This window comes from Ptychodera flava, chromosome 8, assembly GCF_041260155.1.
Source record: "Ptychodera flava strain L36383 chromosome 8, AS_Pfla_20210202, whole genome shotgun sequence".
Classification (NCBI taxonomy): domain Eukaryota; kingdom Metazoa; phylum Hemichordata; class Enteropneusta; family Ptychoderidae; genus Ptychodera; species Ptychodera flava.
In genome coordinates, this window is record NC_091935.1 from 5,831,137 (window position 1) to 5,843,516 (window position 12,380).

Here is a 12,380-nt window from a genome sequence, read left to right on the forward strand (position 1 = left end):
TGATACAGTGTTATTGGAAAGTATAAACAAGCATATTATGCAATGAATAGTACAATAAATTTAGTCTTGTACTGGACAGATTTTTGATGGCGGTAAAGGGAAACAGATTTGTTAACAAGAACACTGCAGAGGAAAAAAAAGAATGGCACGCAACTTCCAATGTCAGTATCCTGACGATTGATTTAACTCGACAATTTCATATGTTACGCCTTTAGTGGATGGTTGTTCCTCTGGTCGACAACAAAGAAAGTCACGACTACGTATATAAATTGAGCGTCTACACCGGTATTAGACCATTTTCCGGGACAAACTGCGACGTCTACTTCGATATAGTCGGTGAAAATGAATCAAGCGGAGTGAGATTGTTAAAGGATATCGAAGGCCAGCAAGTAAGGCGGTTTTTTATATGAACCTTATCATGTAACTTTATTGTTTCAATGTATTAAATTAGTGAAATGAATCGCGGATAGACATTATCCAGGATTACTTGAGAGTTTTGCGATAATTTAGGGTGCTGTGGTTTCCGCGACACAATACAGTTTGCCGAGCAGTCAACGTCTGCAGAACTGTGGACCACATAAAAGTCACGGTTTTAATTTGAAAATACATGTACCTACTAAAGAACCTCATATGTTTTTAGGTCGACACAAGATTACTGTAATTGCAATTTATAGTCTCGCCTAAGATCTCATTAGTAGCGTATATTTTTAATTTAGACGATTGTACGAGCAAGTTAATTGGAAATGGAACCTTATTAGAATGAGGGCGTCCAAGCGTGTCTCGAATATTTCAAATTACGCTGCAAACATTTTATTACCTTGGATCTTGACGTCGCCGAGATTTTTGGTTCTTTCAGGAAGAATTCTCACCTATATGTGCGACTTCAATGGGACAACATTATGAACGTGTCGTACTCTAAGAAAATTGATTATTGAGGCAATCGTAAAGTTTGACTGCCCTTAAAGCACTTTGTATAATTCTTTATTTCATATGATACAAACTCTTTAAGCAGATATATGTGATTTTGATGATTTTATTTTCTAGACGTTATCTCGCGGCACTGTTCGAAACTTCTCCTTGACTGTACCCAGGAGTCTTGGAACTTTGGTATACGTTCATATATGGATAAAACCCAAGAGGGGTACCTTTGATCCATGGTATCTGGAGAGATTGCTCATTGTTGATGTCCAGACGAAAGAGAGGTATGTGTTTTTTCATGTTCTCCTTGTGCAAGAAAGATGTAAACTTGTAAGACGTTTGTGTAGTGCAAGATTACGACGAGGAAAAATTTGATTTTCCATCTGCGTAAAAAAGCCACAAGAAGGTGAGATAAAGACAGTGTCTACAGCCCACGCCTAGCAACGAATTTGCATTTGAAAGCAATAGGTTCCAATACTGCAAATCTTAAACAAGTTTCTCCAGATTATGTAACCCCGTCGATTACATGCTAGACGGCCAGTCTCGGTTATGTAACATGTTCTTAAGATAATTGCGCCTCGGTGACAGACATTCGGACTCTCACATTTATTCAATGTTACTCTGGTATACTGCTTGTTTGGGCACATTTTGAACCTCATGGCGTAAAAACATTCACCCTCCCCATAGACTTAACATAATAGGGACGCATTTTGAATTCCAAGTACGTGTATCAGGAAATGTTTTGTTATTCGTTTATCTAGTATTGAACTTTGCACGATAACCGCTGATTTTCATTCTTGATTTGGTTCGGCAAGTTTCGTCTAGGAAAGTTTGAGCACAAGTTGAACTTTTCACTTTCGAGGCGCATGTTACCTCATGAGAAAAGTGGTTTTATTACAAGGGCCCTTTGCATTTCCACAGCTTCAACTTTGTGTGCTATGATTGGCTAGCCGTCGACAAGAGCGACGAAAAAGTTGAGAGGATTCTACCTATAAGCGGAGACGCACAGCTGTCTTCGTTCGACCACCTCATCTCCAACAACACAAGGGTGAAGTTCACCGATGAATATCTGTGGGGCTCCCTGATCAGCAGACCGACACACAGCTACTTCACTAGAATCGAACGGCTGTCCTGCTGTATCACTTACCTCTATATGGCGATGTTGTCGAATGCAATGTTTTACAAGACGTCGCCTGACGTGCAGGACAACACCATGAAATTCGTGGTCGGCCCCTTGGTGTTCACGGCGGGCACTGTCTACACGGGACTGATCAGCTGCCTAGTGACCTTACCTGCCACCTTGATCGTGGTGGAGATCTTCCGGAAGGCACGGCCGTTCCCTGGGAGGTGTTGCGGCCGGAAGAAGGAAGACGAAGCGGGCAAAAAGTACCGGGAACTGGAGAAAAAACGAAAGAAAAGTCACCCCCTGCCCTGGTGGTGCAAAATCATCGGCTGGTTTTTGGTATTCGCCAGCATGTTCCTTTCATCGTTCTTCGTGGTCCTGTACAGTCTCCAGTGGGGAAAGGAGATATCCCATCAATGGCTGACGTCAGAGATGATGTCATTCTTCATGTCTGCTTGCATAATTGATCCACTGAAGGTAAACAGCAAACCAAAAACCTTTACAGTTGTGACGTAATGACTACAGACATGCAGTAACCACTTTGCAGGTCGTTGCAAGAATGATGAAAATAACTAGGACCACTCAAAAGCCATGACTGTCCTAGTTATATTTTGCTTATTATTTACTACGATAGGCGTCTAAGGATAATCCCATAAAAAGTACATGGCTACACATTCTGAAGCACAATTTCAATCCCAATCTCCAAGCACGCCCAATAACTAAGCAGTCACCCATCATTTCTTTTGAATGTTTTTGTTTGTTTGTTTGTTTGTTTGTTTGTTTGTTTGTTGTGTGTGTGTTTGTCCTCTAAGTTATTATGTTCCCTACACACTTAATCATGTTAACACAGACAGTTCTTTAGTTTTCAACTCATGCAGGACAAAGCAAAATAAAAAATACTTCATCAATTTATTGGCATGTAACATGATACAGCACTGACTTCTTGAGTTCTGACAATTCTATCTTAGTTTCTGAGGATATGGTGTGGAGAAATGAAAGGCGTACTCGACCAATTTCTTCAATCTTCAAACGATCTTTATTTATAAAACCGACGTTTCGGCAATACACAGATTGCCTTCCTCAGGGTAAAAACTAGATCGTGTGAGGTCTGGATGGAAAATGAAATGTCATTCTCAAGGGAACCCTTAGGTACCTAAGGGTTCCCTTGAGAATGACATTTCATTTCATTTCTAGATAAAGCAAGATTGTACAGTGATTGTGGCAATGTGTACAATTTCACAGTAATCCTCGGTCCGTCCTATTTTCCCATTTAGTCAATTGGTCTTGTTCTGCTGGTGACTGTGATTTTCGTGATGATAAAGAAACCATTTGTGCCAGAAAACGACAAGAGTGATGACATGGCTCAACCTGTCAAAACCGGGATTAACCCTTTCATAAACCCTGGAAAAGGTAAACATACATTGTATAATATGATGCTTGTGTACTTTTGATTATGAGGTACATAACCAAGTCGAATTTTTCTTGGGCCAAGCTATAAATTAAGAAGCACTTCCAGGGTAGACAACACCAGGAATTGATACTAGCCTTGTTGCCAGAGGCATTGTTAGCAATCTAGGGGCTGATTTAGATCAAAAACTGAAGGGTGACAACATGGCCAGACGCGTTATCCTGAAAGCGAATTCTACGCTTGAATTATTTTATCTTAAACGTCATGTACTTAATTTTGACACCAGGAAACTTGTAACCGACGTTTTCATTGATTGTATTTACGGCTATGAAATTTGCATAACTGTGTTCAGGTCTCAGAGCAACAACTAAATATTGCTTACACAAAACAAAATTATCAGATTTGTTTTGGTTCTGCATCCCCGTACCCGCATTGTTGTCACTCAATGTGATTACTTAGGCTGGCTGCCAGTTGAACAAAGGGTTGTAAATTTAAACTAAACTTGATGCATAAGATAATTCATGCCGAAAACAGTCTGATTTGTCTTCAACTGTACCTATGTGAACTTCACCTTGTAGCATCAGGAATGTTTTCTCAAACTGAGTATTTAAACGGCAAGAAAAAAGTTGTATACACAGTGTTCTTGTAGCATAGATCTAACGGTGAGTTCTCGGTTAACTTTGTCCCTGTTTTGGTGCTTTTATTTTTGTTATTTTGTTCCTTTGTTTACTGTCAACTTCTTTTGGACCCCAGTGGAAGTAAGTCTTAGTTTGCTATTATTCATATGCATTTGCATTACTAGTATTTTACATTTTTTGCTTTTTATTCGTGCAAAATGAAAAAAATGATGTCTTATTTAACTGCTGTGACTAGATGGGTACATCGTATGAGGTCTATCAGAGTGACAATATTCTCTGCTGTGACTAGATGGGTACATCGTATGAGGTCTATCAGAGTGACAATATTCTGTCTTAGGTTATTCCTCTCTGTTGACTTTCTATATCAAGGTCAACTGTCAGGTGTTTTGAATATGACATTTTCAGAAACCGACTGTGGCATAGTATTTCAGTATTTCAGATTCCAAGGGCTAAGAAGCCGTAACTTTGGACGTTTTGTCCAACTTTTTGTTCCGTCTTTGAATTAGCGTTTCTTTTGTAACTTTAAAACTATGGCGAAATACATGTACCTGGTGTTTAGCTTATCAACATCAGTAGATGCATGTCAGCAATGTCAGATGTTACTGTTAGTAACTTATTTTTGTTAAGACTAGAATTTATTTGTCAAAAACTTAATTACATATGTGCAAAATGCACAGCTTTTTTCCAAGGCAAAAACTTTATGTCAAAGGTACCTTTAAAAGAGACATATGTACCCGTTTTCAAGAATAAATCAAAATGATGGGAATGTTATGAAAAGATACAGCCGTTGTCTCTTGCAACACACTCATTGCTCTTTTCCGGTTGGAGTCAAAGATTACAGAATGGTTGATCATTAAAATTTGATTTCTAATATCGTTGCAGGAGAACCGCAACTGAAACCACCGACGGAGGAGCAGGTGAGAAAAGCCCACGACCGTCAGATGAAAAGAAACCACCTGAAGGTATTCTTTCGACAGTGTTTCTTCTACATCGTGTTCCTGTTCGTTGCCAGTGAAATTGCCAGCACCTACCGCTCAGGAATGTTCTTCTATTCCAACAAAGCTATCATGGATGTCCTGGATGAAGATACCATAACAGATGTGAGTGATATGTGGTCAGCTTTTCAACATTGACGCAAATGCACAACTACCGTATGGTTGTTTCTTGTTCTTTTTGTAGGTTATAATTATGATTTATTTGATGAAAGACCTACTTCGCAGATTTTTGCAATTGCTTCCTTTTGCTACTTCACGCCATCTTTCATAGTTTTACATGTTAACTTGTGGTGTTTTTATTGTTATTTTTGTTATAATATAGTTTCAGATAATTATCGCAATCACTGACCATCATCATCTTCTTCTTCTCCTTTTTCTCTATCATCATCAGCATCATCATCATCATCGACGTCTACAGACAAAGTACTACTTAAGTTATCGTGCGGAAAAGTCTTTAGCTAGATATAAGCGTTCCGCAGTGAAAACATTTAGGGTTGATATCGCATCGCTGTGCCTGTCTCTTGCTCTACTTGAAAATATTTCGATGAAATGTATGCCCTTCAGAAATTTTTGTTAAAATACACTGCGTAGAATACATGTTATTAATAGGAGTATTTTGATGCCGATTTAGGGACGGAAATTTCAAAAAAATGGCTAAAAACACTTTCAAGGTTTATAACTTCACGCCGCCGCGGGGTTTGAGAAACAGGAAACTGTTGTCGAGGAATTTGTGCCGACAATCGAAGCAATACGAAGTCTGAAATTTATACTTTTACTGTTGGAAAATATCTCAATCAGTCAAAATGCTGTTTGAAATTATGTGAATCATATCTACAATTTCATTTAACCGAATAAAAACAATAGGGTGTACGATGTACCGAGCATCAACTCCGTGATTGCCATAGTTCGTCGAATGCTTCGAGTTCTGCTAATATCAGATAAGTGTCAACATAACACATTCCCTCCAGCAAATTAATATTGTTGTTGTTGCTGTTGTTGTTGTTGTTGTTGTTGTTACAGTGTCGAGACACTTCCTGCTTTTGGCAGTGGCTGAGCGACTCTGTTATTCCTGCAGTCAATCCTAAGTTTCACTACAACGGACAGAGATTGAAGGACACTCGACCCCGACTATCGACCTATGTCTCCTACCTTGTTGGTCCTGTGACACTGCGACAAGTCAGGGTTCGTTCAGGTATGTTTTCTTTGCCATTTCAGAATAAGAAGTCGACGGTACTACTACTATCAAAGGATATATGCTAACTGTTCCGTTCAAGCAATAGAGCACATACATACATACATACATACATACATACATACATACATACATACATACATACATACATACATACATACATACATACATACATACATACATACATACATACATACATACATACATACATACATACATACATACATACATACATACATATTCACATACATATGTGAACGTGTGTGTGCGAGCTCATACGTGTCCGTATTTGTCGCATGTCATTCTTGTCATATCATAGCATTGTCGTAATATAAATGGATTCATGAGGAGGAAATTGAATTCTGAATTCAAGATATATGTGCAGAAAGTTCCTTGGTGATTTTGCAAGTGATTCTTTGGTGGTGCTTTATTGTACTCGTGAGCAACCTGTTTTGCTGTTCTCACTCAAAAGAAACTATAATTTATTTTATTTGCCAATGACCATTTTAAACATTTTACAAGTTATAATGAAATTCCAGAACTTCCAGTCCACCTACTGCCATAAAATTGGTGTAAGTTTTATTAATCGATCCATCAAAAGTGCGTGGAATTAGAGTTAAGCTTATGTACATTTTGTGAACTTGATGTATTTACATCTCAATGAATTCATATGCACATAAAATATTTCACCTCTTTCGATGTAGGATGCACTACACCCGAACCAATGGACACAATCACACATGTTTGTATCCCGCCTTACACCGATGAAGTTGAACAAGTGGGGGCGTACAACGATAGCTGGAGTGTTGAACTGGCAGACTTCAACGAGTCCACACCTCATTCACCTTGGATACACACCAAACTATACGCGGCAGACGAGAAGTACGCGCCGCGTTTCTTCAGCAAATCTGGTGTAAGCTACGCTGGATTCGGATATGTGGCCCTGTTAAATTCAAGTGAGACCGAGGCACGCAAAACCATCAGGGAGCTCTTCAGGTCTAGCTGGGTAGATCGGAACACGAGAGCCGTGTTTGTAGAATTCGCAATTTACAACGCTAATATTAACCTCTACAGTCTGGTGACTTTACTGACAGAATTCTTCACGTCTGGTACCCTCACCGCAACCTGCAGAGTAGACTCGGTCTTGTTCCTCGATCTCTTCAACTTCAACTTCGACACGTTCATAATGATCGTCTGCCACGTCGTATATTTAGTCATGGTCGTCTACTTGACTTGCTGGTGGGCATTGAGTCTCTGCCGGGAGGGGCGCAAAGCGGTGAGGGGAGTCTGGAAGAGTTGGGATATGCTCCTGTGGATACTGTCGGTCTGCTCTGTCGGACTGTTTTTCGCACGCCTTGCAGTTGACAATTGGGCAAAGAAAGAGATTCGTGAAGGGACAGGTAAATACGTGTTTCAATGCTGCATGTGCTAGGTTGTTGAACCACTCTTTTTTGACAGTGGGGATTTGGCCGAGCGGTTTTATCTGTGGCTTCTCCACAAGGTGACTGAGTGCCGTACGTTGTGAGTTCGAAACAGTTCGAAAATTTACCGTTATTAATATACCACTGTTCTTACGTTACCGACCGGCGGAGTCATGGCGAAGGAAAAAAACAGCTGCAGGACGATCAAGGTCATAATGAAAGACAAGATGACAAACACAACGACTGGAACATCCCCGGATGTTCCTATTCAAATCTATGCTCTGATTTGCACTCACATCGAGGCACGTGTAATAGCATCAATCGAAAGTGCGGGCAAAAATTAGTTCGCCCTTCGAAATTAAAATACTTAAACTTTTGCTCATATTTTCCTCAAGTAAACTCTCAACCAGTCTCTTTCAAAATCAAGAATAAAATCGGGGTCGCCGATTACGAGCCGCTCAAACATAAAACCGTTTTCCCGGGGACCCGGATCACATGGCCAAGGTCAAAGCACTATCGATTCACCGACATCTCGCTGTTTCCCGTTATCATGAAACCACATCGATTTATTCACTATACCACATGACTAACAAAGGTACAACTGATGTGTGAATGTGCCTTCATTTCCTTCGAATACAACTTAAATGTTTAGAGTAGTTCAACACAAAATGTCATGACACCGCTGCCTACATGCAATCATTGAAATTGGTGCAATCATATCGTGCGTGACATATGCATCATTAAAGGGATGAATCAATCAAACTTATCGGACGTGTTCACGATTTTGTCAACATTTATCTTTATTTGATTGGTCTTTTGCAGCATCCTACGGGACCATCCGCTTCATCATCATCATGGACGACGTCTTCACTCACTTCATTGCACTCGTGTCCTTTTTCTGCATCATCGGTTTCCTTCGACTACTCACCCTCTACAAACGCACCCGCTTCTTCTTTGTCATCTTTCGCATAGCCTACCACACCTTCGTCTCCTTCTCCATCATACTGGGCATCATATTCCTGGCATTCGTCCAACTCTTCTATCTTTTCTTCGGGAAATCTGCTCCAGCTTTCCATAGCTTCTACGACACGCTCGGCACTCTTATGTCCGTTCTGCTCGGCTCCTTCCGGAGTAACTCCGGCAGCGTCTTTGCCGAGAGCCCGCGCACTGCCCAGGCTTTCATGGTGATGTATATATTTATCGAGTCTTGGGTACTGATCATGCTTCTGGTATCAGTACTCAACATTGCATGCACAAAGGCACGTTTGGATTACCCTCAAACTCAAAAGGAAGACGCCTTCGATGTCCTTGGTGACTGGTACAAGGATACAAGACTGTATGAATATTTCCAAAAGTCTGCTGCTAAGAAAAAACACCAGACAAAAGGTAAGTGATGTTCATCGTACCAGATCCAAAATGTTTAGATTCATGCTTTGTTGAGGGATTGAAAACGATAATATGCTCTGAATTGCTCGGGATGAAATGTAGATTCTGTATCATAATGTTCCGACGTCAGCGTTTCCATGGTCACTGATATAGGGGGTACCCCTTTCCAGTTGACGTAATTAGGTGACAGTAGCAATGGTGCAATTGCTCCTTTAATATTTCTTTTTGTTTCTGAACCAGTACACAAATACTAGACGGTGAAAGAAACTGTCATTTATGACTTGTCTTCAGAGTCAGTAATAAGCTGATTCTGATTGTAGCGAACTGCGCGTAGTTTATTTTGTGGTTTCTATGTGCCCATGAATTCTGCCCATAACTGATCGTATCTGGTAAAAGCTACATAGCTGTACCAGTTAATCGCGGCATGACACTGGTTCTCGGTGTATGTGGTCGAAAATTATATCCTGACTTGATAGACATAAACGAATCACACATTTGTTGACATGACTATCATTACGATTGAAAATAAAATACGGTGCGAAAGCGGACCTCTCATCGACAAATTTTAAACGTTTGGGATATAAACGGCTCCTATTACAATGATGAGAGCAACTGCACTTTTGCACTGAAACGTAAAATCCAAGAACCGAACCGATAGTTAAATGTACTTCTGATGCAATATGATATATAAAGGAATTCTATCACTGTTTTTTCTCTCATATGCAGGCACGAAGTCAGGTGTCCCTGAACCAGAAGACCCCATACGGGACCTGAACATCCGACTGTCAGTCATAGAACAAATGATCAACAAAATGATTTCAAAACATGTCTACTGATTATTGACAACTTACCCTAACTCCTGCATTTATAGATGCTGATCATACCCTCTCAGAACTGTTTATTTACCTTAGATTTTACAAGGTTATATTTATTTAAGGTGGAGCAGCATGTTGCCACCACAGATTTTTTCAAAGCAATATTTCTCATCAAAGATGACAAGGAAACCCCCTCATACTATATATTTTCACAAAGCAGAGACTCTAAAGTTTAGTATGGTAGCAGTAGTTTACTCAAAGAATGAAGTGGGTGTATGTTTGGGGTAAAAACCTCAATTTTGGTATTAATGATAAAAATTCGTTTAAGTCAAAAACTTGACACTATTTTCTGAAATGTAATATTTCAGTTGAAAGAAGAGTATATGTAGAAAAAAACGACTATTTTATTTTGCATTATCTATCCTCATTCAACAATGGAAGTGTTGAAAGACTGACGCTAAAAAAAGTAATCAAAATCATGATAAGCAAAATTCAAATGCCTCTTATTCAAAATGTAAGAATTCCATTGCCAAACAAAATAGTAGTTTTCTTATAGAGCATTTAAAGAACATGATGTAAAAATTTCAGAAAATTTGACTCAGCTAGAGCGGAGTTTAATTCTTTTGAAATTTTGAAATTTGGAGGAAAAAGAAGCTGAATTGCATACATTTGCATAAATTAACACTTCTTTATCACCCTACTTATGACCGCTTGACAAGCTAAAAGGTGAACCCAACCAATATTTTAACCTTTGGTTGACAAATTAAATAAAATTGAATGAATATTTGCAAAAACGTGATTTTTGAGTAAAATATACTGTGTTGGGTGCAGCGCCCCGTAACAACTCAAATTATGTATATAATATAGGAAGGTATATTCTAAAATTTTGCGACGTAATGGCTTGAAATCTCAAACCATCTCGAAATCAAACTACTACCATCGTAGAATTCAGAGCACATCGCCAGAACATAAGATTTCTTTCAATTTTTGTGTGGATCGTGACATTGTCGACACTATTTTTGGCAGTCAAACTCCATCAGCCGTAACTTTCAGCGTATTTCTGCTTTGTTGTTATATCGCAAAAATATACAGTCACGTTCTTATTCTGTTTCAAAACTAATGTCGAACATTTAAAGATCGACTTTTAAATATAGCCAGTGTATGTCCGATGTTTTTGTTGAGAACTGATAGAATGTGACTCTGGACTACAGTAAATTTGTCAACAATAATTTTATATACTTTGCACAGTATTATATATGGCAATGATAGTTCTTTGTTTGTCAACATACGATAAGACAAGACAAGGACAAGAACACGTGACTTGTTTTGTAGGGAAAAAGTAATGAAACTATTATCAACAGCCACCTGTCCAGTCCTGTACATAAACTTTGGACTAGGCCTGGAAAGGTGAAGCGGTCCGTTCACGTTGATTATTGAATGCACAAAATATGTACAAATGCGTGTTTGCAATGTAAGGTGTTACAAAGATTACATGATTTGAAACATTGTTTACAAGAATTCTAATTCATCTGTATATCTTGATAATCGTTTCACGTTTGTACATCCTAATTATGTCATTGTGTTTAAGATTAACTGATTTAATATGTATAGAAGGAAAATTTATTTATTGCTTGATAAAAATACTATAGTACAGTGGTTTGTGAATTTTAGAATAAATGTGCCCCAACTTGCCATAAAGTACGATGATCAGAATATCACGGAATTTGTCTCGTAATAATGATTTAGTTCTATCTTAGACCCAAAAACAATTTTCAACATGTCTTGAAAACAATTTTTGTCGATTCTTTATCATCCTCTATCTCGTTTCTTTGAAAGATATGACACAGGTATTGCAAGAAACGAGAAGCACAGTGCGCCATTAACATCTAAGATTCGGCATAATTAACGACCTGACAGAAATGTTGTGAAAATACGTGTACAATCTTGATCTTTATGGTTATGAGCCTTTAACACTGTATATTTTCAAGTATTATAGAATAAAGTTATGGAATGCACAAAGAAAAGAGAGACAAAGCGTGTTTCTTAGATGTCATAATTCGATTAACTCTATGAGTTTCCATCGCTTCAAAAGATAAGTCTACAATCGTGATTTTACCAAAGAAAGAAATAATTCAAGATTATAAATTAGTTCGACGCCCTCCTTGGCAGGTGTGAATACGGAAAAACGCGCCAGTTTTCATGAAGGAGAGTGAATCACCTAGTTACTACTCTGGAACTCTGACTGACCACAGTGGAGTGAACGTCACATATAACACTATAATTCCGTTTAATTGTAATACATGTTCAGATTAATGACGTTTCGTTGCAGGCGTAAGCGAGCGCAGCTTGGCAACTAAGCAGCGATTCGCTTTTCCGTGCATGGAAATTCTATTTTGTCAAATACATTAGAAATCAAATACCTCGATATCTACACCACAAATGTGCGCCACCTAGCGGTGCAATTTTGTACGAGGTCTAGTCCTC

At 38.9% G+C, this 12,380-nt stretch overlaps 1 protein-coding gene across 1 annotated transcript in view; it reads left to right on the forward strand.

The window, feature by feature from the left end:
- The window catches only part of LOC139138280 (polycystin-1-like protein 2), a 36,211-nt gene extending 24,298 nt beyond the window's left edge, over positions 1-11,913 (forward strand). Inside the window, exons 16-24 of the mRNA XM_070706588.1 lie at positions 216-389; positions 1,045-1,202; positions 1,840-2,518; positions 3,316-3,451; positions 4,970-5,187; positions 6,103-6,274; positions 6,979-7,674; positions 8,518-9,081; positions 9,808-11,913. Of these exons, the coding sequence (XP_070562689.1) occupies positions 216-389; positions 1,045-1,202; positions 1,840-2,518; positions 3,316-3,451; positions 4,970-5,187; positions 6,103-6,274; positions 6,979-7,674; positions 8,518-9,081; positions 9,808-9,917 (2,907 nt within the window). The 3' untranslated portion in view covers positions 9,918-11,913. The remainder of the gene's footprint in view (positions 1-215; positions 390-1,044; positions 1,203-1,839; positions 2,519-3,315; positions 3,452-4,969; positions 5,188-6,102; positions 6,275-6,978; positions 7,675-8,517; positions 9,082-9,807) is intronic.
- The last annotated feature ends 467 nt before the right edge of the window (positions 11,914-12,380 follow it).